Source organism: Pseudorca crassidens, chromosome 3, assembly GCF_039906515.1.
Source record: "Pseudorca crassidens isolate mPseCra1 chromosome 3, mPseCra1.hap1, whole genome shotgun sequence".
Classification (NCBI taxonomy): Eukaryota; Metazoa; Chordata; class Mammalia; order Artiodactyla; family Delphinidae; genus Pseudorca; species Pseudorca crassidens.
The window spans coordinates 55,846,837-55,872,187 of record NC_090298.1 but is presented as its reverse complement, the minus strand read 5'-3'; the positions used below and the strand labels follow the sequence as shown (position 1 = coordinate 55,872,187).

The window sequence follows — 25,351 nt, the reverse complement described above, 5'->3', positions numbered from 1 at the left end:
CATCTGAGAATTGATTTTATTATTTACAAAAGGTTAGCGTGAAGGACTCTGACCACATCAGTAGCCTCAGCTGAGCCAGCTTGCTGTGCAGCGGTTTTCCCGGACTGCTCTGCTGCTCCTGCTAAATGACACAAATATTTATTGAGCACCTATTTGGGGCCTGGTACATTTCTAAGCACTGAGGAAATAGAGATGAAAAACTGACAAAAATCCTTGCCCTCATGACAGTTATGAAGAAAAACATACTGTATCAAATGGTGATTGTGCCATAGAGAAAAATTAAGCATGGAAGGGGGAAAGTGCGTGGTTTAAAATAGGTGGTCAGGGGACTTCCCTGGTGGTCCGGTGGTTAAGACTTTCACTGCAGGGTTCACAGGTTCGACCCCTGGTGGGGGAAATAAGATCCCGCATGCCAAGAACAGTCGAACCATGACCAGAATGAGGGAGGGAGTTAACCGTGCTGATACTTAGGGAAAGATTTCTCCAGGGAAAGGGAGCTGCAAGTACAAAGGCCCCTGGGGTGGAAGCACATTGGTGTGTTTGAGCGACGGTATGAGCAAGCAGGGGATGAGTGGTGGCAACTGAAATCAGAAGTGCGGGTCTCGAAGCACTGTCAGAACTTTGAAGGGATGATGATGGCTTGGACTAGCATAGTATGGCAGTGCAGCTAGTGAAAAACGGCTGGATTCTCAATCTTGTCAATAGACTGGATGTTTGTTATGAAAAAAAAATCAGTGACTCCAAAGTTTGTTGCTGAGCAGCTGAGAGGCTGGAGTTGCAATTACTGAGAGGGTGGGGGGTTGGTAAGATCAGTTCAATTTTGAACAAGTTGTTTGAGATATCTGCTAATACACACAGAATTACTAGCATTTCCCATACCTGAGAAATGGAGAGGCAAGGCACCGCAGAGCCTCAGAAAAGGATTATGCCCAGGAAAAGGAGAAAGGAACTGCCGGAACCTCTCTGGTTCCCCATCATCGCACGCTTCCCCTGTTGCCTATATTGTTTTGTTGGTACTAAAATCTTTCCATGTATTCTTCCCCCTCAAAAACATAAACAGAAGCCATCCTGCACAGTAGTGGAAAGAACAGACCTGAATTAAAAATCAGGCTCTGCCACACTAGCTGGGTGACCTGAAGCAAGTCACAACCCAAGTCTGATCTATAAGATGGGATTATTTCCACCTACCCTACAGGGCTTGCACATCACATCTTCGCAACTCCATAACCAGGTCCTTTTATTTCTCCCCAGAAGACAAGGTCTCACTGTTTAGTTCTGATGTTGTCTTTGCAAGGTGAGGAGGGGAAATTAGCATTGCTGATTCCCAGTGCCAGTTGGCTTCCATTTTTGCCTCCCCTACATCTTTGACTCCTTTACAGGACTCACACACAAACTCCACCCTTTTTCCTTTTACTTCCTTCCTAGTATCCCCTCTTCCTCCCTCCCTTCCTTCCAGAAACTCACTTTTCTTTCCTTCTGTTCTGATTAGCCATTCTGTTCCAAGACAGGACTCACACCTATAGAACAAACAGCTACAACCCCAAGCCCCAAGTTTCTCATTTATGTTTACTATCCACCTGTCTGGGAAGACTTTGTGGAAAAACAGAAAAAGGACAGAGGACTCCCCAATGAATTTAAATTAAAGCATATCTGTGGACTGGAGGCCGAATCATTCAAGCTTTTCCCAACTCTCCTCTGAATATATGTCTCAGATCTTGAGTCAAGTAGGAATGGTACTAAGGCAAAACAAAACAAAAATGCATAAATCCATGGTGATCTTTTGCCATTATTATGACCGACACAATATTTTAATTGCTTACAAAGTGGTAGAATAAAGAAATGATATAACCTAGTCAAACGTTTCAATTTGTAAAACTAAGCAACAACTATAAAGAATGGAACAATCTGTTCTCTGCCCATGGGTGGCTGGACACAATCCAGAGAGTTAGGAAATTCACAAACAGCTCAGCCAGTGGAATCAAGCCGAAATTCAAAGTGTACAACTTCTCAGACTGGGAGAGATGAGCTTGCCTATTGCAATACCTTTAGATGGAAACTCAATCATTCGAGCCTTCATTAAAACCCTCCAGAATTGCCTATAAGAGTATCTGATAATCTTTAACTTGATATGTAAACTCTATACTATCTGTTCAAGCATTTGTTCATTATCTATGAGTTATCACAATGCCAAACATAAGGGAATTATCTGCCTAAAACTAAAAAGAATTTACACCATAAAGCTGTACCCAGCACACACCAAACATATGGGATTGGGATGATACATGTACTTTTGCTTTTTAAAAACTTGTTTTCACCATTTGGCTTTGGAAAGTAGGTATAACTGGCCATATTTATTTAATTTATTTAATTTATTAATTTATTTGGCTGCATTGCGTCTTCGTTGCTGCATGCAGGCTTTCTCTAGTTGCGGCGAGCAGGGGCTACTCTTCTTTGCAGTGCATGGGTTTCTCATTGCAGTGGCTTCTCTTGTCACAGAGCACAGGCTCTAGGTGCATGGGCTTCAGTAGTTGTGGCACTTGGACTCAGTAGTTGTGGCTCATGGACTCTAGAGCGCAGGCTCAGTAGTGGCGCACGGGCTTAGTTGCTCCGCGGCATGTGGGATCTTCCTGGACCAGGGATCAAATCCGTGTCCCCTGCATTAGCAGGTGGATTCTTAACCACTGCACCACCACGGAAATCCCGAACCACATGCTTTTTCAACAAAATCTTTGGAACAATGGTTAATAGCAGAAAGCAGAATGCAAACACAACCACAGGAGGTCAGAGATGGAAGAGACCTCTTAAATCTAATCTAAATCTCTATTTTCCAGACTAGAAAACTGCCTGAGTGGTTTTTCAAAGTTATGTCCCGATGGTTAATGCCAACCCCCCAGGGGAATTCCCTGGCAGTCCAGTGGCTAGGACTCCACGCTTCCACTGCAGGGGGCACGGGTTCGATCCCTGGTCAGGAAACTAAGACCCCATAAGCCGCATGGCACAGACAAAAAAAAAAAAAAGCCCCCCCCCCCACCACCAAAAGAACCACCCTGATCCTGGCTCAGAGATCAAATGTGTGTAAGTACATTTGAAAAATGATTTTTTTAACTTTCAAAGTTCAATTTTATGGCACAATTTTACAGCACAAACTCATGCTATTTGACTTTCTGCATTTAGCTGAATGGTTTTGTTCAGTCACAACACGGGCAAACTTGCCTTCATAAACTAAGTGTGCTGACTTCAGTTTAAATTTTAAGACATATAAAAATCAATTAAGTTGCTCAAGAGAGTCCTTACCACTTGGTATGAATCCAAAAGACATGAAAAACATAAACTATTTATTACCTTTTGTAGTATGAACAGCACATAGAAAATTAAGAATTTTTTCAACTTGAAGAACTGTATCAGCGTTATAATAGAAACCTTATTTTTATCTTTGGAAAATGATTCAGACTTATGTATTAAAAACAATATACTTAAATGAGAGTTCCAAACTGAGGGGATAATCACAATCAACTTGGTTAGCTACATATCCAGTATTATCAGCTAATTTTACTTTACCAGAAAAAAACTGAATTCAAAAAAAAGCTGAGATTTAAGGGCACCATTTGAAATAATTTGGTGTTTTATGATATTGGATTCCATTTCCAGACAAATCAGCCTTCTGTTAGCCAAAGGATTTAGGAAGCTACCAACCAGCACAGCACCCAAAACAGTTTAAAACGGTACAGATACAACTTCTGAGTGTAGTTTTCCATAGCTTAGTATTAACAGCACTAATGACATTAAAAAGGTACATTATGGAAAGAAAACACCAGTTTTAATAATTATAAAATATGTACAAAACTTGAATATTCCCATAAGATACAATTCAAGTCACAATTGAATTATAATTGTAATTGGATACTTTGATATAATGGAAAAGGCTAGTTGGTTTAAAAAAAGCATGTAAACCATAAAAGATAAAAAGCATTTTAAAATACGCAACAAAATTCTAACCAGTAGGTTTAAACTTTGATTTTTAAAAGGTAAACATATATTTACAATCTTCAAATTTCACACATTTGTTACTTTTACATGATCTTTATTACCAGGATAACATGAAATAAAAAGCTCTTAAGCATTTATACACAGAAAAAAATCAATAGGGAGGCTGGTAGCACTCAGCATCCGTAGTAGTTAAACTAGGAAAAGGCCAGGGACTTTATCAATGGAGTCATAAAACAGACTTAACCAAAACTGCAAGCTAGGCAACAAGCAGTTTCACTTCAGAGACTTTATTGCAGGGCCCCAGTTTCCTTATCTGAAAATAAATGATTATAAGTAACAGTTATCTGAAGGGAGAATTCTGGGAGAATTAAACTATCCCCTATAAGACCCAATGAGCATACTTAGGTATTAACACCTGATTGCCTAGGGTGTGAAAGTTCACAGCACAGTGTACTCCAGGACCTTCCTTAAAGCTTTAAAAACCTCAAACAAAAGTTCTTAATACAAGAACCAATGTTTAAAGCATAAAGTCCTTACTTGGAGTGTTTAGCCCAGTCGATTATCAAAAGCTATTTATAAAATGATGATGATATACTGATGATATCATTCAATACTGATGATATTAAAACTACCAAAACTCTGTAATGATCACAAAGATTTGGCCTCCCAGGTTAGAGTCCAAAGTCATTTTGACTCCTGATAACATTGCAGAGATGTCAGTCAGATACTTCTTAACCTAACAATGTGGCATCTGCTGTCTATGTTTTCCGTCGATCATAATCTCCAACCATCTTCTTAATGTGTGACAATTTGCTCTTCAACTGCTTGCAATAATTCCTCTTACTTTTGTAATCTGCAGACTAAAAAAGGAGGAAAGAAAAAAGAATTGCGTAAATTTAACAAACTAAAAACGAGTTATGTTTTAGCTGCTGGGAAGGCAGAGGTGAACAACAACAAAAAGGGAGCATTAGTCATATAGAATTGCAGGGAGTGTTAAATGAAGTAACATGCATAAGGCACCTGGCAGTTATCTCTAACCACATGAGCAGCTGATTTTCTTTTCTCAATCATATCTTCTAACCTGAGTTTTACAAAGGATACACTCATTTCTAATGATTTGTAAAGTGACCAAGAAAATTTATCGGCCTTTTTTTGTTAAAACATGATTTTAAAAAAAATAAAAATCAGTAAAACAAGAAACTGGTGATATGGGGTTACTTAGAATAAAGAAACGGGGTAAATAGGGAGTGAGACAGGAAATTGTACTATGTACGTTTTTAAACTCTTGAATTTAAATTCATGACGTTCTGGGAATTCCCTGGTGATCCAGTGGTTAGGACTCAGCACTTTCCTTTGTTATAAAGCAGAAACTAACACACCATTGTAAAGCAATTATACCCCAATAAAGATGTTAAAAAAAAAAAAAAAGACTCGGCACTTTCACTGCCATGGGCCCGGGGTTTGATCCCTGGTCTGGGAACTAAGATCCCACAAGCTGCGCAGCACAGCCAAAAAAAAAAAATTAATGATTCTGGAATTTTAAAAATTAATATAAAGTCTTTTAAAAACCAAACATGTTTTAAGGCAATAAAGACTGATGATGCTGGGAAAATTCCCTGGCAGTCCAGTGGGTGGTTGGGACTCTGTGCTTTTATTGCTGAGGGCCCAGGTTCGATCCCTTGCTGGGGAACTAAGATCCCACAAGCCACGCTGTGTGGCCAAAGGAGAAAAAAAAAGAAGACTGATGATGCCAAGTGTTGGCAAGGATATGAAGCAACAGGAATCTACACTGCTTGTTAGGAATGTAAAGTGGCACAAACCAGGGATGCTGTTGACAGTCCCTACCCAAGGCAGGATCCCCACTTGCTCAATGACCTTGCAATTTCATGACTATGTATATACCTAGCAAATGTGTGCCTGTGTGTATACACACTTAAAAATGAACCACTGCTTCATGCCACCATCTGAATGATTCTCACAAACAATACTGAGCAAAAGAAATCACACACAAATTACATACTGTATGATTCCATTTATATAAAGTTCAAAATACGCAATACTAATACATGATGTTAGAACTTAGGATGGTGGTTACCTCTGGGGTGAGTGTAAAAATTGGATGAGCATACAAGGGGTACTACGAAATGTATTTCTTTATCGGGATGCCAGGTACAAAGGTGTGTGGTTGCTCTGTGAAAATTTACCAAGTTGTATACTTATGATCTGTGTATTTTTCTGTATGTATACTTCAAACTAAAAAAACAATTTTTTTTTTTTTTGCATCAGTGCTGGTTGTAGTTGCAAACAACTGAAATTAAGGTTCCAACTTCTTACAGTTTTCATCTTGCAATTATAGGGCCTTTTGTCTATAATCAGTGCATGTGTGACAAGGTATTCAGAGTCATTCTAAAGGTTAAATGAAAAGCACATAATAGATAAGTTCTTCCTAAAAGAATCTTACAATCTGGGATACTTACTCCCTTAACTTGTTTCAGTCTATTGTATTCATCAGCAGCAGCCTATTAATGAGAAACAAAGGAATATGTTTAAGTGGGGCATTTTCTCTTTCAAAAATAACACTCCTGATGTTATATTTTGAAGCTAAAAATGTCATCTTATGACAAAAATATAGGGAATTAAAATAACGAAGTCTTAAAGTTCTCAAAACTATTATGGTCAGTAGAAGGGCCTGAGGAGTCCAGTGACAGGAAATTTATGACATTAAAATACTTCTCACATTCCATTCACACAGACAGGTAACTATCTGTCCTGCTGCCTCTCATCTCTCCCCACGCCAGTCCACGTGGCACGTAGACCCCAGAGAACTTTTTCATAAAGCACGGCTCTGAGCAGGTTACATCCCATTATAAAACTGGTCTGAGCACTCCATTAAATTCTCTACTAATCTAGTCTCCTACCTTTCCAGTCTCAGGGTCCACCATTTGCAATTCTTTAAAAAATTAAGCACATTAATGCTTCCAGATTTACGTCATGTTCCTCTTATAGCTGTACTCATGTACCTCCCCTACTGTCTGGAGAATGTGTACTGGTTACCTCTCAGTGAAGCCTCTCCTAAACTCTCCAGGCCTTCAGCAGACTGTATTCCTTCTCAGAGAAGTTAGTTACAGTACTTTCTATACATAAGGTAAATATGGCATTAGTCCCATTGTCAAAGTTGTTTAGGTATCAGTTTCTCTCTTTGAATATGAGCTCTTTGGGGGTGGAAACATGATTTGTCTTTGTAACCTCAGCACTTCCACATCAAGGACACAGCAAAAATGAATAAGCATTGACTGCATTAAGAAAGGTTTACGATACCATAGAGAAGCCATAAAAGAAAACAATAAATAAATCAAACTATATACGAAGCAAATACTTCGAAACCGGAAAGCAGATCACCCCAATTAAAAATGGCAAAGGGGGGGCTTCCCTGGTGGCGCAGTGGTTGAGAGTCCACCTGCCAATGCAGGGGACACAGGTTCGTGCCCCGGTCCGGGAGGATCCCACATGCCGCGGAGCGGCTGGGCCCGTGAGCTGTGGCCGCTGAGCCTGTGCGTCCGGAGCCTGTGCTCCGCAACGGGAGAGGCCACAACAGTGAGAGGCCCGCGTACCGCAAAAAAAAAAAAAAAAAAAAAAAAGGCAAAGAGTATTTCATAAAAGGACTATGAAGTTCCAATAAATACGTGATGTGATAAAAAAGTTTAAATACTGGTATCTAAGACACAAGTCAGTAATTTTTCAGACATAAAATGTTAGTGAGATGTGGGTCAGAGGAGCCTCTAGAGCATTACTAGCAGGAATACAGTTGATATAATCTTTCTGGAGGGCACTTTTGCAACAAAAGTTTAAATGTACTAACCTCTGACTCAGCAATTTCACATTCTGGAATTCGTTCTAGCAGATAAGTGGGTAAGTGTGTAAGGATGGAGAGGTTCACCAGTGTATTACTAATAGGGGCAGAGTGTATGTGTGGCAGTGGGGAGACATACCTAAATGTCTATTCATAGAGGGTCACTCAAGTAAATTATGGTACAACCACAAAACTGAAAATTGTGGAGTTATTTTTTTAATACATAAAAATATTTTCTCAGTAAGTAGATCTTTATTATTGACATGAAATGATAACCATAAATTATCATTGAATAAAAAAGCAAGATATAAGCAGTGCCAGTAAGTATTTAAAAAGAAAAACCTTCACAATGATGGGGATATCTCAAAGAAACACAGGAGGCAACCAAGAGCTCCCAATGGTCCTAACTAAAACAATTCAAGCAACAAAACTAAGTAGTGTTGGATTATAACCCAAAGTATAAAACAAATATCCATGAGTCTATACTGACATAAATGATCAAATAAATGGGAGGAAGTGACAAATTTCCCATGCAGACAAATTCCAAATAATTTGTGTAGGTATACTGCTGGAGCATAATTCCCCAGTCCTTAAGTGTGATCTATGCATAGTGACTTCCTTCTAAAGAGCACGATATGGAGATGGGGGTTAAAAAGTAATGAGGAGTCTTCGCAAAAAACCCCACAAAAACAAAAGAAACAAAAAAAAGTAATGAGTAACTTTACATGGACAAACACTACTCCAGCCAGGTGATCAAGAAAAAAAAAAAGAGCCATAAACTATTATTGAGTAAAAAAGCAGGAAGGATATAAGTAAAACTTATGATTTTTTATCAAAGATTGTGTCTAGGTGCACTTCTGCAGAGGGGACATTTTAACAACTAATATTTTGGTGACAAAAGTTAAGGCAATTTATTTTTCTGTATGTAATTCTGTATTATTTGAAATTTTTACCGAAGGAGCGAACTTTGTTTATAAATAGAAAAACTAATGTAGGTATTTTCTTTTAAGCAGGAAGGGATGTATTATGGACGAACCCGAACGAACTTTTTGGCCAAACCAATATGTACACAGACCATTGCTTTGTAATTCTTAACTACGTTAGTACACTTTTCAATTTGGAAAGACTTTAATCTAAGACTTGATTTCAATTACTCTTCAATGAAATTAGTTTGATAACTACTAGCAAAATCTGTATCATATTAGTATAAAGGATAATGTAGCTCCATAGATTAGAATAAAATTCTATGTAATATATAATTAGCAGATTTCAATTTACCATATACTCTTCACTTTCTTCTCTATAGTCATCCAGTTCTTTATCCAGACGAGAGAGTTCTTTATTGATCTCATCAAGTTCTGCTTGTAAGCTCTTGTATTCTTGCAGGCCAGTGTCAAAATTCCTCTTGTAGAGTTGTCTTTGTTGATCTGAAGTGATAGGTGGATATTCCCTAAAAATTCAGTGAGAAAATGATTACTTATGTATCCTTAGCAGACCTAAGATCCAGTGCTTCTTTCTCAAAGATGATAAGCTGGTGGGAGGTGGAGAATGACATTCTCTTGGTTTTGGTTTTTTTTTTGTTTGTTTGTTTTTTGTGGTACGCGGGCCTCTCACTGTTGTGGCCTCTCCCGAGGCTCCAGACGAGCAGGCTTAGCGGCCATGGCTCACAGGCCCAGCCGCTCCATGGCATGTGGGATCTTCCCGGACTGGGGCACGAACCCGCGTCCCCTGCATAGGCAGGCGGACTCTCAACCACTGTGCCACCAGGGAAGCCCTTGGTTTTGTTTTTGTTGTTGTTGCTTACGGGTAGAGAAAGGTGGGATGCAAATGAGTTCTTTTAAGAATGATTATGCTTTTTACGTTGCTGCTCATGTTTTTTTTTTTTAAAAAAAACTATGCCTACTGATTTTTAGAAATAAGTTGAAAATCATTTATGAAATTTCAGGGTGGTCTTAGGAACTCATTTATTCTGAATACACAACACCACATGAGAATGGATACTTAACATTAAAAGTGTTAAAACTGGAATTGTGGAACACAAAGGATATTTTCATCACTTCAGTGGCAGAGCAGCTAACTGGCAGCTGGCTGTTTTCTGCTACCACCTACAGTTTTCAGACTGTTTCGAGCATTGTTTTTGTTGAGGCGGGGGGTGGGTGTCTTGTTTTTCCTTAATGGAAATCACTTTGATTGTAAAAGTAGACATTAAAAGGTACATGTATGAAAATGCATGCTCATTGTAAAAATAACCTGGCAATGTGGTGAACTATGAAAAAACCCTGAAATTCTGTGCCACTTGGAATCTCTCAATATGCCAGCTATTCTTTACATATGACAGTGATGCTATTAACCACCCATAATCCACTGAGGAAATACTATGAATTGTTTCACGGGACTAAGGAACTTCACAGCAATATGGAATTTTAAATGTCATATCTAAGACAGTCTAAATATCTTCATTTTACAGACAGGAGAAATTAAATGATTTGCTCAAAAGGGAAACAAGAATTCAGAATTTCTAAAAGTTTTCACTTAAATCTTGCATGATACAAGACAGGCAAATATTTTATAGACAGATGACTGAACTAGGCCAAAACTCTTGAGGGGTAAGGGGGAGATGAAATATGAGAGCCACCAGTGAGTATGGGACTTCTAGCTATACTTGCCCCTTCCATCCCTCCTAATACCTTGAGAAGCAATGTTTTGATTAACCACAAATCACACAGCAAATGTTTCTGATTTGTGTCCCATTCCTCAGAATACTTGGGCAAAAAAAGGCCATAGATCATACACGAGTACAGCTGGCAATGATGGACTATAACAAAACCACTGACACACAAAGTAACTTAACCACGACACTAAATTGTTAACTCCACTGTTTACAAAACTGTTTGCCAAAGTCCTCTGGATTAAGCTTTTAAAAGACTCTCTGGTCTCATCGTGAAAGCTTAACTTAAAAGTAAACGCCAAAGGAAAGCCATAGCACTGGTCCGGAATTTTATAATTAGTAAAACAAAGTTCCTCTATACTTGTATTTCATTTACTTGAAAAACCTTGCTTGGGTGACTATTGGTAAAAGCATACAGCACTGGCGAAGTTTATCAGTCATTTTGTGGAGGTGCGCTGAAAGTGTTGACATGTTTTTAAGCCAAAGTGCTTTTAAGCCAAACACATTCCCTCCAGGTCAATCTTTATTACAGAAGAGTACCAAGGGGGCTTCCCTGGCGGCGCAGTGGTTGAGAGTCCGCCTGCCGATGCAGGGGATACGGGTTCGCGCCCCGGTCCGGGAAGATGCCGCGGAGCGGCTGGGCCCGTGAGCCATGGCCGCTGAGGCTGCGCGTCCGAGGCCTGTGCTCCACAACGGCAGAGGCCACAACAGTGAGAGGCCCGCGTACCAGGAAAAAAAAAAAGAGTACTAAGGGAAAAAAAAATATCAAGAAACTGTCTCCAGCCCTGGTTGGCAAAGAATGAAGTTGTACCACCCACCCCAGTTGAGGAGGCAACACCACCAAAACCTGGTTGTACAACCATCAGATGCGCAAGGGGTTCCAGCAAGAGGCGCCCCAGTACCTGATCCAGTCCTCCTCCAGCTCATCACAGGACTCGCCGCCCGTCGTGTAGTCTGTTTCATAGTGGTCTTGCTCTGATCTCCTCGACTTTCCTGCCTTGCCCTTCGAGGGAGCCCTTTTTGAAAGCGTCTCCAAGTTACCACTGTTGCTGTAATGAGGCTGCCCGAAGTCCTCCACAGGTGAAGTCACTGGCAGCTCCTGAGCCACTTCAGGCACCCTAACAAAACAGGAATCATCTGTCCGCGAGCATTACCAGACTTTGTCAGAGCACCGAGACCTCAGAGGGCAGCAACACGTGGGCCGCATTCACTCAACCAGCCACCTGCCCAGCACTGGGCAGATCCCCAGCTTCCTGCACTCAACACAGCACCAGCCCAGCTCCCCTAATGCACACGAACAGCTTTAAGGCTCTGATGTAAGGGGAGCTCATTAGTAAGCCTTGTACGAAAAATGGATGTAAGATTTCACTTTAGGAAACACGCTGATCCGGAAGAGAATTATTGACCTGACCCGTGCCAGGGACTTCCTCCACAAAAGGCTGTTAGGAAAATAACAATCACGACTCTCTTCTACAGGTTCTTCTAGTTCCATGGAATGCTGAGTGGGGAGAGGAATGCACATACGTATCTACCTGTAGAGGCTGACTCTCAGAGATAACCTCTTGGTAATATTAATTTTAGACTCCTCTGTATCAATTCTCTTTTCAAGATACAATGTTGAAAAATGAAAAATACTGAAAATTTAAACTAAAAACACAAAAACCCTAAAAAGCTTTATATTGTAATGGATGAAAGAGCTTGTTAAGACTTTTTTAAGTTGCACTGTTAATCCTGAAGCCCTGTAGAATGAATGAAATGGAAGAGTTAACATTAGACTTATTTTTGTAACGCCAATTATTTAATATTGCATCAGATTTTTAAATTGCATATAATGTTTCTGCCACAAGCAGAAAAACGAAGCCTAACATGGAATAAAAGACCAAGAGCTGTGGCAACTGTAGACTACTTCTGAGTAACAGAAATGCAAAGCTGCACTTTCCCCCCGTAGCAGAGCTGGAGTAGGGCAAGAGGAGAAACCAGGCACCTGAGACTTTCCAACATCAGCCTTGCTATTCAAGTCAACTATTTAAAAGTCTGAAGGATTTCGTTTTTTATCGCTTTCAACTTACAGAACTGTCATCTTGAGCTTTATCCACGAGGTGGACTGTTTTCTAGGTGATCCAAAACTGCTTGGTTCTAACTGTTGCCAAAGTCTTAGATTTCTAATCACACTTATTAATTTCTTATAGACTCCTAAAGCTTTGGGGGGGGGCGGTAGCTGGGGTGGTGGTGGTATTTATTTCTTCTTTCTAAATTTATCCAGGTTAACATGGCTTTGAGTGCTCTGCTAATGCTACTTCTAAAGGAAGGAAAATGTGACTTTCTCTGTGAGTCAATGATTAACGAGTTCCTAGACACCCTGCCAGGTACTATGCTTCTTAGCTTCGAGGTGGCAAACAAAACCTTTAGAATGCAGTGGGTTTGTCTGAAGTGCTGGGGGCCAGAGGGGGAGGATGCTAAAGGGCAAAAGAAATTAGAAAAAAACCCCAAAATATTAAGGCGGGCCTCCTCCCGTAATTTTATATTAGGTATTGATATTATAAATCTTCACCATAGAAGTTTTCCATCTCCCCTCTTCCTACACCCTTTCAAACACTAAACAATAACTTGATACAGCATGAAAGCTAAAAACGAAATGCTTGGCAAGAAAAGTATATATAAATTTAACAGTTAGGGGATATGTGAACTCTTAGTCACCTTCAAACCTACTTTTAGAGACAAGTCTGATTAGTTCGAAAATCTGCACAAGCCAGAGGTAACCACCTGTATACTTTCCTCAGTATCTGACTCAGTCCCCTAGGTGCGGAAAGCTGCCCTTGTGTAGTTTTTGACTTCCTTCTTTTTTAAACTTGCTTTATTTTCTCTCTCTCTCTCTCTCTCTCTCTCTCTCTCTCACACACACACACACACACACACACACACCCTCACACCTTCACATGCCTTTGCTGCTCTCTCTCACCCCAACAGTGTAGTTATTGTGCACTTCCTTCCGCCCCTGTTGTATTGCAACCTCCATGGGAACACGAACACCGTATTCCCAGGGGCACCTGGCCCGGTACATGGCAGGGGTTCAAGGTAATTACTGAACTGAAAAGACATTCACAAGAATTCTCTTCATTGAGGACACCCAGTATCAGGGAGGAGGGAGAAACAAAATGCATGATCACATCAGTGTCATGACTGTTGGAACGACATCCATGATATACATGGTATTTTAAAACTGCCATCATCACTGAGGGGAATATCCAAGCCTTGCCAATCAGAGAACTCATCTTCCTGGACCCAAAAAGGACCAATTAGAATCTTTCCAATAGATTGGATATGTAAGTTTTAGGAAAGTAAATTCCATTCTCTGAATCTGGCGCTAGAAGATCAGGACAGCCTGAGCAATGTGCATGGCTAGCCTGCTACAAAAGAAGCTGTACTGAGAATAAAACCAGCAGAGCAACAAGAACCCTGACATCTTCTGAGTCCCTGGATCATGCTGTGCCCGAAGCTAGCACCATCTCTGGGCCTTAGGCGAACCAGTGAATTCCTACAACCCGTGTGAAAGCCCTAACAGATTATCCTACCAGCCTAAATACTACTACCAGACAATGGTCTCACTGGGCACTCTAAGGTGTCAGCCTGCCCTGAAAGCTCTGCATCGCATCAGCTCTCCACTTCTTTGATTTACAAAGGTTAATTCACCCTGGGTGTGGAAAAGAGAGTAGGGAGTGTACCTACTATCTCCCAAATTCACTTGGGAGAGGGTGGAGAAGAAACTATCTTCAGCTACATTCTGCTGTCTCCTAATCCGGGATTAATTCTAACTGCCTTAAAATTCTAAGGTTAGGGGGCTTCCCTGGGGGCGCAGTGGTTGAGAGTCCGCCTGCCGATGCAGGGGACGTGGGTTCATGCCCCGGTCCGGGAAGATCCCACATGCCGCGGAGCGGCTGGGCCCGTGAGCCATGGCCACTGAGCCTGTGCGTCCAGAGCCTGTGCTCTGCAACGGGAAAGGCCACACAGTGAGAGGCCTGTGTATCACACACACACACACAAAAAATCTAAGGTTAGGACATTATGGTGAGAGCAAAAGGAGCCAGACACCAGAATAATTTCCATATGATTCCATTTTATAAGAGCTCTGATATGGTGACAGGCGTCAAAACAGTGGTGGTGGGGAAAGGGGGGTACCCGTGGAGAAGACAACGTTTTGGGGCGCTTGAAATGCCTCTCTCTTGGTCTGAGGGTAGTTACTTCAGTGACCACATGCGTGAACTCTCAGCAAGCTGTATATCAAGATTAGTGCTCTCTACTGAACGTACGTTATGCCTCGGGGGGAAACATCTTAGTACTGAGGCACCTCATTCCTAACCTGGACCTCAGACAACGTTCCGATTCTAATTCCTTCTCCATCCACTACAATAATAAGGAGGAGAGGCACTGGTGAGTTACTAAACACCTTCAAGAAACACCTGAAGAAAGACAGGCTACGACTTAACGTGCATCCCTTCGTCATCCAGAAGGACGTACACTGAATCCTCCGTAGCGCTCAATGCTCTGCCGCAGACAACAATCAACAATGTCTACTACCCGCCAGAGGCTGCAAGCTCCTCCCGTCATTACTACACACTGTTGCATTACTACACACTGTTGCATTCGTTATCCCTTACCTTGGCACCATCCCCATCCTCCCCTTCTGCTGGGTTCTAAAACTAAACATCATATTTGCATTTTCCAGGCCTTCAAAAAACTTCTAGGGTGTACTCCTGGAGTACAAACTGGTACAACCCTTATGGAGTACAATTTGACGACATCTATCAAAATAAAATATGCAATTTCCTTTAACCTGGCAATTGTGCTTTTAATATGTTTCCTCCAGATACACTGACATATTTGCAAAGTGATAAATGTGCAATGTGCAAGTTCATTCTCTGCAGAGGTTTGTAATAACAAGACATTGGGGAAAAGTGTGCATCAATGTGGGATTAATAAAACAAATTTTAGTATACCCATTTAATGGAATATTATGTAGCTATAAAACAGATCAGTAAACGCTGTATACGGACATGGACAATCACGAAGATATATTGCTAACAATGCATTTAATATGCTATTGTCTTTTAAAAGGAAAAAATAACCAACATCATATTTGGCATCAACATCATAAAAATAACCCCTGGAAGGACGTAAAAGAAATTGGTAACACTAGCTGCCCCTGGGGAGAGAAACTAGACAGCTGGGGACAAAAGGGATTCCCTTTTGCTCCTTTTAAATTTTACATCATGAATGTACTGGCTTACTGAAGAATAAGTACGATATTTAAACTGTTCCAAATGAATCTGTGAAAATATCTTAGTTCTCATAACAAGGGACAGCATGTGGGAACGCTGTGAAGCCCTGCAGGCCTTACAATTAATTTGGAGGCACAGCTGGTCACAAGATGCATTGTAGGTATTTATTTTGTATGCATGGAAGTCATGCAAATCATAGCTTGACCCTTTTACAAGGATTGCATCTCTGCTGTGTACCTCTGCCTCTCATAGCCTCACATGATTTGGTTTTTGTCAAAAGCCAAAGAGAAGGAGAAGAGAGAAAATGCTCTTCCTCCAAATCATTTACAACTGAAATCAAAAGTAAGCTTGAAAAAAAAAAAAAAAAGTAAGCTTGATATTGAAGACCAAAATAAAACATACAGAGGGTAAGGCAGAATGCCAGTCGACTTCCAAATTCCATTCCAGGGTAATAATAAGATCTATTCTCTTCAAACTGATTCCATACTTAACTCACCTGCTGGTGTCATCTTAGGGGCTCCAGGCACCCAAACTACTATGCACTCAGAGTGGATCTCTACAAACTCGGCCCCCTAAGTGGCAGTGGAGGTTGGAGATAAAACTTTGAACAAAAATTTCCCAGCAGATAAACCTTTAACTTAGAACGATCAAATTAGCTAAAGGGAAGGTTTATTTTTTTGGTCTACGAAGGAACTTGGAGTTCTAGAATTATATACAGGAACATTAATTTATCATCCTCAGGCAAACTACATCCAAGTCCTTAACAATATCCCCAACATCTCTCTCTTGTCATTAAGGTGAATTAGACTTAGGCTTCAGGGTAACCTAAAACCGCAACGGGGATACTATTTCCATAACCTGAATGGTACCTACTCTAGGCCAGAAACTCACTGGGAGGTTTTTCACACCACAGGTAAAACAAAATCTAGAGGTTTTATCAGTTTCACATCCCCTAGCAAAAGAGATCTAATAATTATAGGAAGGAGGAGAGACTGAGAACCACACTTAGCTCTGCTATCAATCGGTAATACCCTTCCACCCTCATCTAAACTTCAAAACCAGAAATAGGAAAGAACCACATTCCGCCTCCACCTATAAGGCAGAGATCAGTCTCCAGCCTTTGTGAAAACTGTTGGGTTTTTTTTTTTTGGCAAATGGCACAAAACAGCAACTGATTTATAAACACATGCAAATACTCACTTTTTCGGACTCATTCTAGCAAAAGAAGGAAGACGCTACTTACGGTGTTGTTTTATAGGAAGACTCTGGATACAGTCGCTTCTCGTTCACTTTACCATTGGAGGAGTAGGCCACGGGGCTGTCCACTCTCTCCCCGTAGTCAGAAAGGGGAGGAGGCATGTCTTGTGTGCCTGCAGAAACGTTTTTAACCTAAGGAAACAGTCCCAAGAGACTCAGTTAGTATTTAGCCTGTAACATAAAAGGGGGAAGAAATGAAAGAAAAATATCATATATAAAATTATCTAATATTTATCGGGCTCATTAAATATTATTAACCTATCTGACTACCTTGTTATTATCCAGTGTTAACAGTCAAATCAGCACAGAAATGGTACTATTGTTAGTTTAACAAATCCAGAATCAATTACAAACAAGAAAAAAATCCAAATTCCCTGATCCTCATCCTGATGTGATTAGGTTTAATAATTATCCACCCCATCTTAGGAAGACTAATCTCATTTTATCCGGCCTAGGTCCGAGTTAGAACGAGAATTTTCATTTCTAACAAGTTCTAAGGTAATGCTTATGCTGCTGTCTGGGCACCACTCTTGGAAAACCACTAACCTAGCACAAAGAACATTGATTCTTCTCAATCCATTCACCCTATACATGGAATGTTAAAACTACATTAAGAAGCTCAAACTGATTTCTGCTATGGTTCTTTAATAACAGATTGGTTTGTTCTCCCTTTACTTTCTCAATGGCTCTATCACCAATAGCCTACAGTCACAGCATCACTGCCTTCCCTCTCTACCTTTCTTATTCCATTCTGATGTGTGAGTGAACGTGTTCTAAGAAGTAATACACATTGGAGATGATGCCTTGTTAACCTGAAAGGTTTCCCAGAGAACCTTTGGGAGAAGGTTTTGTATCTAATAAGCATAGCCAATTAGAGTCTCTACATTACCTGTTAGACGTAGTAGGTCCAACACTCTTTAAATTTCACCTAAAAATCTTCACATTTGCATATTACTCTGCCAGAAAAACAATAACTGCTAAGCCCAGACAAGTCATTGAGTTGGTTTGAAGTCAAGGAATAAAACTAAGGTGTGGGGGGAAAAGAAAAAAAACACTAAAAATTATGCCTGTGAAAAAGAGCAACTTTTCAAACTTAGGGATGATGGGATTGCTTTAGCTTGGTGGTGAGCACAATGGCATCCAATTACCTGGGCTCACTCCAGATCTGCCAACTACCCAACTACAAGTTCTAGAAAACCTCAATATCTACCTGCTTCATAAAGTTGTTTTGGCAATTAAATGAGATGACGAGGTATCACATTTAGCACAGGGCCTTTATGAACACAGTAAAGACTCAGAAGATGCTGGTTTCTGGAATTAAAGCCACTGGATCTAAACAAAGAATTTTTACAAGTATTTGAAGGGGATGGCAGACTTTTAATTGGATTATTTTGCTGTTATAAATCTTCACAATAAGATTCAACATAGCGTATGTCCCTGCCACACACACACACTTTACATTCTGTTGTCCGTCTAGCATAGCATTAAAACGTGACCTGCTCCTTTCCTGTCACTGCACTACCACATGTCAAAAGATATTTACTTACCCACCCCTTGAGGTACACAAAGGTATTTAATCTTGATTGTTTAATATTCCCATGAGCCAGAAAGGAATGGAATCACTTCCTTCTGAAAGTGGAGTTTGGCAGCAACTGGGAAACCAGGGGGTGGGTTGCCAGGGAGTGTGCTCAGATCCCACCACGGGGGGGCCGGGTGGGAACCATTCTTGGCACCTACTGAATTCCTGAGGACTTGACACCATCACTAAGCTTCACAAATACCCGCCAAGCCAGAGGCGTATTCTCATTCTGGAGACTTCAGATTTAAAAGACCTCCCTTTCTTAAAAACCCATTTAACTCTTCTCTTTGCAAATTTAGCAGAGGGTGCGGAGCTCATGGATTTCCTACTGACCCTGGCAAACCGGAAACCAAAACCTTACAAAAGAGGTGTCTGGGTGTCTTTGCAGAGACTTCCTACTGCCCAGAATGGAATGTTCTTCCCCCTTTCTTTGCCAGCTAATCCTTAAGTGGACTTCAAGTCCTGGCTCACTACCAAGTAGGGATGGTGCCACTACCTCCCGGGGGCCTTCCACAAATGTCCCTGCTGGATGAGGCGCCTCCCTGTCCTCCTGTCTCGCCAGCACCTGGGCATACAAACCTCCCAGCAGAGCGCGTGTGTACAGACTGTTTACGCACAGGGTGACGCTGCTCCCACACCTCTAACTTCAATGGGCGGTGGGCTGCTCTTAAAGCCACCGCTGTCTGCCTGCTACAGCATGCCACATACTGAACTGAGGGATCGTTTAGTAGGTACAACCTTACAGGGAAATACTATAAGCAGATGAGTTAGGGGGTCCCTGGAGAAACAGAACCAGGAATGGCTTTCTTTTTTGTTGTTGTTGTTTTGTTTTTGTTTTTGTTTTGCGGTACGCGGGCCTCTCACTGTTGTGGCCTCTCCTGTTGCGGAGCACAGGCTCCGGACGCGCAGGCTCAGCGGCCATGGCTCACGGGCCCAGCCGCTCCGCTGCATGTGGGATCTTCCCGGACCGGGGCACGAACCGCGTCCCCTGCATCAGCAGGCGGACTCTCAACCACTGCGCCACCAGGGAAGCCCCAGGAATGGCTTTCTTGACATAAGAGAAGCCATTTTGTGATCTAAGCCTGGCCACAGGGCTCACCCTTGAACAGGTCTCAGTAATTTATGATCTTGAGGGAACAAAGGAATGCAGGAACGGGGAAAAGGCACTCAAACGACAGTGCAGTGATAAGGCAGAGTCCTAGTTCCTCCTCAAGGGATACACATCATAATATATCTTTGAGTTCTGCAGGTACTAAGGACCCCCACCCAGGTGGAGGATGGAATGATGATGGTGCCACTCTTGACTTCAATCAACTAAAGCTTGGACTCTGTGGACCTTTGCCCCAATTCTATGCTGAATTCTCCTCCGCTCAAGCCCCTTCACGAATACGCAAGTACCCTTAGCTTAAAACTTCCCTAATTTCACTGTTCAGACAGACACTGCTTTGGAGAAGATCCCCGGTGTTCTCCTCACTTGCTGCAAGTAATAATAAGTTCTTTCTTCTCCCGATCTTTGGCTTGGTTGTGTCTATCAGCTCAACAGCCACCAAGAGGTGAACCCAGTTTTCAGGGTTTTTTTCAGAAAAAAACCCTTTTCAGAAAAGGGGAAGCAAGAGCTCAGGGTGCTAGACAACTTTCCCAAGGACCCACACCTAATATGTGGTAAGGTGCGGTTTATAATACTTCAAAGCCTCAGCTCCAATACACTGCCCCTCCCTGGGCAGCCTCCTACCTTCCTTCCTCTATGGGTCTTCAAAGTCCAGCCCAGTACCTGGCACAAAGCAGGAGCCCAGAGTCTGCCGCATAAAGGTTACTTCATTTATTACTGTTCTACTTCTACACTGTATATATCCAACCGCCTTATCAGATGAGCTGCTCTGAGCTGATGCTTATCTCTTAGAGTCAGCAGAACTAGACTAGCCCGAACACTGACTTCACCCTCCAGCACAGGTCTTTCATGACTTCAACCTTCTTCATACACGTGCACAAAAAATTCCAAGGCCATGCTCGCTTGGGTAGAACATACACTAAAATTAGAACAATACGGAGAAGATTAATTATTAGCATGGCCCCTGCGCAAGGATGACATGCAAATCTGTGACGTGATACATAGTTTTGAAAAAAAAAAAAACACCCAGCCAGACTCAAAGGTGAGTAAGAAGCAGCCTTTGTCCTCGAAAGGAGCTTAAGTGTCTAGAGGCAGAAACAAAATATATTTGTAAAACAAGGAGTAAGTTCATTTTTTTCCTTTTACGCTTCGCGTTTCCCAAAAGAAAATATTGCTTTTTCTCACAGTACCAATGCAAAGTGAGTACAAACCTGCCGCTTTCAAAGGACAGTGGGAGGAAGCTGGGAAGCCCCAGTGAGGAGGGACCAGTATTAGAAATTTATGAGTCCTCAGCCTGTGCTTCCTATGATGAGAAAAGGGATTTGAGACTCACTGTTATTACTGAGAGGATCCCAAGCCAGTCCATAATACCTGATGATGTAGCCAAAGTTCTTTAAAACAACAACAACGAAACAACCCTACCATTTTAATAACTATAGCAAAATTTTAAAGACTTAGAACCTGAGAAATACTCGGCTTCATTCTGAACAGCAAATGGTGAACAGGTTTCCTCAAGTAACTTGAAACTAGCTCTAAGAAATTAGGGGCAGAAGAAAGCAGAGTGAAAAAACACAAATGCAGGAAGATTTGCCGCCTTCTACTAAGCACTGAGGGGAAAGGAAAGTTTGAGAGTCAAGCGAACGCTGGAACTGCTGCTGCGAAGCCAAGAGAAGCCTCGGGGCCTGGGGGGCTGATCCGGGGCTCCCACCCGCAGGCCCTCCGGCGGGGGAGCTGGGGTTCGGGGGCACCCGTGGGGCGGAAGGGCACTACACGCACAGAAATCCACACGGCAGCGCCCAGCTGGCCGCTCTTCCCTGGGATCTGCCTGAAGAGTTCCTGGCCCTAGTGGCACCCTTGCCGCACAGACAGACTTTATAAAAGGGAAAGACGAGACAGTAGAAGACAGACGGGCTGAGGCCGAGGAGAGAAAAGACCCTGAACCAATCAAAGAAGGACACAGGCAGACTCTAGAGACTAAATTCAAAAAGGACAAGCACTCTCACAGACCATGTTTAAGGAGTAGGATTTTTTTTTTTTTTTTTTTTTTTTGCGGTACGAGGGCCTCTCACTGTTGTGGCCTCTCCCGTTGCGGAGCACAGGCTCCGGACGCGCAGGCTCAGCGGCCACGGCTCACGGGCCCAGCCGCTCCGCAGCATGTGGGATCTTCCCAGACTGGGGCACGAACCCGTGTCCCCTGCATCGGCAGGCGGACTCTCAACCACTGCGCCACCAGGGAAGCCCAGGAATGATTAATTTAAGGGGACAGGAAACGTTTTACCAAGATTCACATTCCAATCAAGAAAGAACTAAAGTGTCTCTGAAATGTCAAAATGAAATAAATTCAAGTGAAATAATTTCAAAAGATCTTCACAAGAGGTAGTTATAATGAGGACAAATTTTTATTCAGAATTTAATTACACTCATTAGAAGTGTTCTATGTCACTTGTGAAAAAAATCTTTGTTAACTAACCGTCTTTGGAGAATTAATGAAAACATCGTATATCCCTGTGGGGTGCCAAGGGGAAAACAAAGAGGGCGACTCAGGGCAGCTCTCATCTCAACACCTGTCAGCACGGAGCCGTCCGACCCTGGGACCAGGATGGAGCTGCACGATTACACTTATCAACACTACTGACTCACAAGCAGCCTCTCCGCCCCGACTCCTTGAAGTCAGGGATGGAATAAAAAAAGGTCAAGAATGTTTTAGGTCAATTCACCCCTGTAAAACAAAGTTTGGGAAAAACCTTTCTCTCCACACAAATCAACTGCATACTTCATCTGGAATGAGTACAAGCAAAAAGGAGGGAGGACAGCTACGCCCCATTTTGCTCTTCGTTCCTAGCTCACACAACACGGGGAGTCAGACTAGACCTGCATCATGAGAGGGAAGTTCATGTGTCAGGCAAAACCTGACCCCATTTGGTCCTCACCATTGCCCGGTGAGATAGGGCTATCTCCATACTCAGATGAGGAAACTGAGCCTCTAAGGTCCAATTAATTTGCTCAAGGTCACACAGAAGGTGACAGGGTACAGGGGGGACGTAAATCCCGTCCACCTGACTCCCAAGCTCAGCTGTTTCTGGCAATAACAAACTGATACCTCAGTAATTTAAATATGGCTTGAGGTACCCATCTCATCTGGGCACTGACTATTCCCAGTAAGAAAAGGAACTATTCTCATTGCCTTCACTCCTCACCACATCCGAGTAAGATACGATGTGAATCCATTTTGAAGAGTTTTATTTGCCTACTGGACTATCATTCTAAAAGCAGCTTTTGACACAAAATTACTGATATGTGCTTAGTCATCCGGTTCCTTTTGTTTATGTCAGAGTGTAGGAACACCACCCTCAAAAGGCAAACAGAAGGGGTTTTCCTGCTTGGTAATTAAAGTGGAGAAATATACCAGACATCAGAAGGAGGAGGACCTTCATCTCAAAGTACCATGTCCAGTTTTACAACCGGAGGTCCACCTTCCCGGCCATGTGCCCTTGCACTACAAGTTTTCAAAACACTAAGTGGTCCAACTCGTTTTTCCCGTTTTGATATTTTACACCCACAGATGCTCCCCCAACAAGAGCCTGAAAACTGCCTCTGGAAAGTTCCCTCAGACTTTTCTCCACCCTTGGTGGCTTGAAGGCAAATGCTCCCAAACAGACTAATCCCACAAAGGAAGAGATCATGGACCAGGCTTGGGCAAGTCTGATCAATTTACGTTGATCAGATGGCTCTGGGGATTTAGCAAACACCATGTTCCCTATCCAAACGCAGGCTGCCCACACGGAAGTACTAACATACACCAGGCAAAGCTGAATTCTGGGGCTTCCCTGGTGGTGCAGTCGTTGAGAGTCCGCCTGCCGATGCAGGGGACGCGGGTTCGTGCCCCGGTCCGGGAAGATCCCATATGCTGCGGAGCGGCTGGGCCCGTGAGCCATGGCCGCTGAGCCTGCGCGTCCGGAGCCTGTGCTCCGCAACGGGAGAGGCCACAACAGTGAGAGGCCCTCGTACTGCAAAAAAAAAAAAGAAAAAAAAAAAAAAAAAGGTGAGACGTGCAGGCTCAGCAGCCATAGCTCATGGGCCCAGCCGCTCCGCGGCATGTGAGATCTTCCCGGACCGGGGCACGAACCCGTGTCCCCTGCATCGGCAGGCGGACTTTCAACCACTGCGCCACCAGGGAAGCCCCAGCCTGCATTTTAACACTCGTGTATCTCATGCCAGCCTCCCCAGCAGGTGTGCCGCAGGCACAGCACACCTTAGTCCTCAGAGCCCATGCCAGCCACCACCTAGGGTTCCAAATCCCCTTCAGTTTACTGTAGTACTCCACACAACCTCAGCATTTTCTAAGCATGCCATGCCTGGAAGAGACCTTATGCATACCTTAACTCAAATCCCACTGGGCTTGCAGTATTATAGCTGCAGCCTGGCTCTATGGAACAGTGGTTCTCAAAGTGTGTTCCCCAGACCAGTAGCATCAACATCACCTGGGAACTCTGGGAACTCAGAAATGCCAGTTCTCAGGTCCCATTCCAGATCCACTGCACGAGAAACACTGCGGGTGGGCCCAGCAAGCTGTTTTAACCAGCTCTCCCTGTGATTCTGACGCTTGCTAAGGTTTGAGAACCACTGATGGAGGACAGTTTTCCTCGATGTCACAGACAACTGCCCTGTTTAGACCATTATACCCATAGTTAGAATTAACTCTATTTAGTGCTGGAAATCTAGGAATCCCTGCATTCAGAAAGCCACAAAGACACTCACCAGCTCTAACACATCCTACCTCACCTTCCATTACAACTCTCTACACCAGCCCCCCAGGATGCCCTCGACAGATAGGGCCTTCCGTCCTCCACGCTGCTGGGTTCTGAAGGTCAGTCCATGGATAGGACACTTCCATTCTTGTTCCATTTCATGCCACCCGAGACCACAGATAATAGTGAAATCTTTCCCAGGGTGAGAGCCCGGTATACCAATTGTCGGCAGCCCCCAGGAACTGCTCTTACGTTAAAGAACACTTGGACTTACTGGTTGAAAATAAGAAAGCTATTCGCGTTTCTTCAGCTGTCTAACACTGATTACCACCACCGCCCGGTCCCAGTCACCTGCCCCACCTGGACCTGTTCCCTGTTCCTGTGTGCAAGGAGATGATACGCAGAGTCTGCCTACACCCTTCAAAAAAACATTTGTTCTTATCTCGCAGCAAGCTTACAAGTGAGAGGAAAATTAATAGTTTAACAACTGCAACCAACATTAAATGTATTTATATTTTGGGTACTCTTACACAAGCTCCCTTATTTGATGCCATCATTGCAAATACTAACAATTATTCCTCTGGCTAAAATTTATTGGGCATTAATAAATTATGTGCTGGCCCTGAGCTAAGCCCTTTAATTGTTACAGGATCAGCATAAACATGCTGTAGGTGAAACTTTTATTTTCCCCATTGACACATAAGAAACCTATTAAATGAACAGACAAAGTGATTACCTTCATCAGAGTCCAAGGATACCAAAAGCTACCCAAGGCTGACCACAAAGGACAGGGGTCCAGGACCCTGACCCCTCTCTACACCCAGGCCTGATCATCCTTACTAGCGCCTACCTTGACAGGTAAATGTTGGGAACAATGC

The 25,351-nt window shown here is 42.6% G+C and overlaps 1 protein-coding gene and 1 non-coding gene across 5 annotated transcripts in view; one reads left to right on the top strand and one right to left on the bottom strand.

Annotated features, from left to right (window-relative positions):
* Positions 1-3,315: 3,315 nt before the first annotated feature.
* Positions 3,316-25,351, bottom strand: part of OCLN (occludin) — a 47,744-nt gene continuing 25,708 nt past the window's right edge. For all 4 annotated transcript variants that reach the window (XM_067730917.1, XM_067730915.1, XM_067730916.1 and 1 more), the window contains 5 exons: positions 17,025-17,170; positions 11,408-11,623; positions 9,116-9,287; positions 6,465-6,506; positions 3,316-4,847 (listed from right to left, as the gene is read on the bottom strand). In XM_067730917.1, the coding sequence (XP_067587018.1) occupies positions 4,746-4,847; positions 6,465-6,506; positions 9,116-9,287; positions 11,408-11,623; positions 17,025-17,170 (678 nt within the window). In that variant the 3' untranslated portion in view covers positions 3,316-4,745. The remainder of the gene's footprint in view (positions 4,848-6,464; positions 6,507-9,115; positions 9,288-11,407; positions 11,624-17,024; positions 17,171-25,351) is intronic.
* Positions 20,623-20,734, top strand: LOC137222826 (U6 spliceosomal RNA). The gene has a single exon (XR_010942617.1). It is a non-coding gene; the product is annotated as a U6 spliceosomal RNA (small nuclear RNA).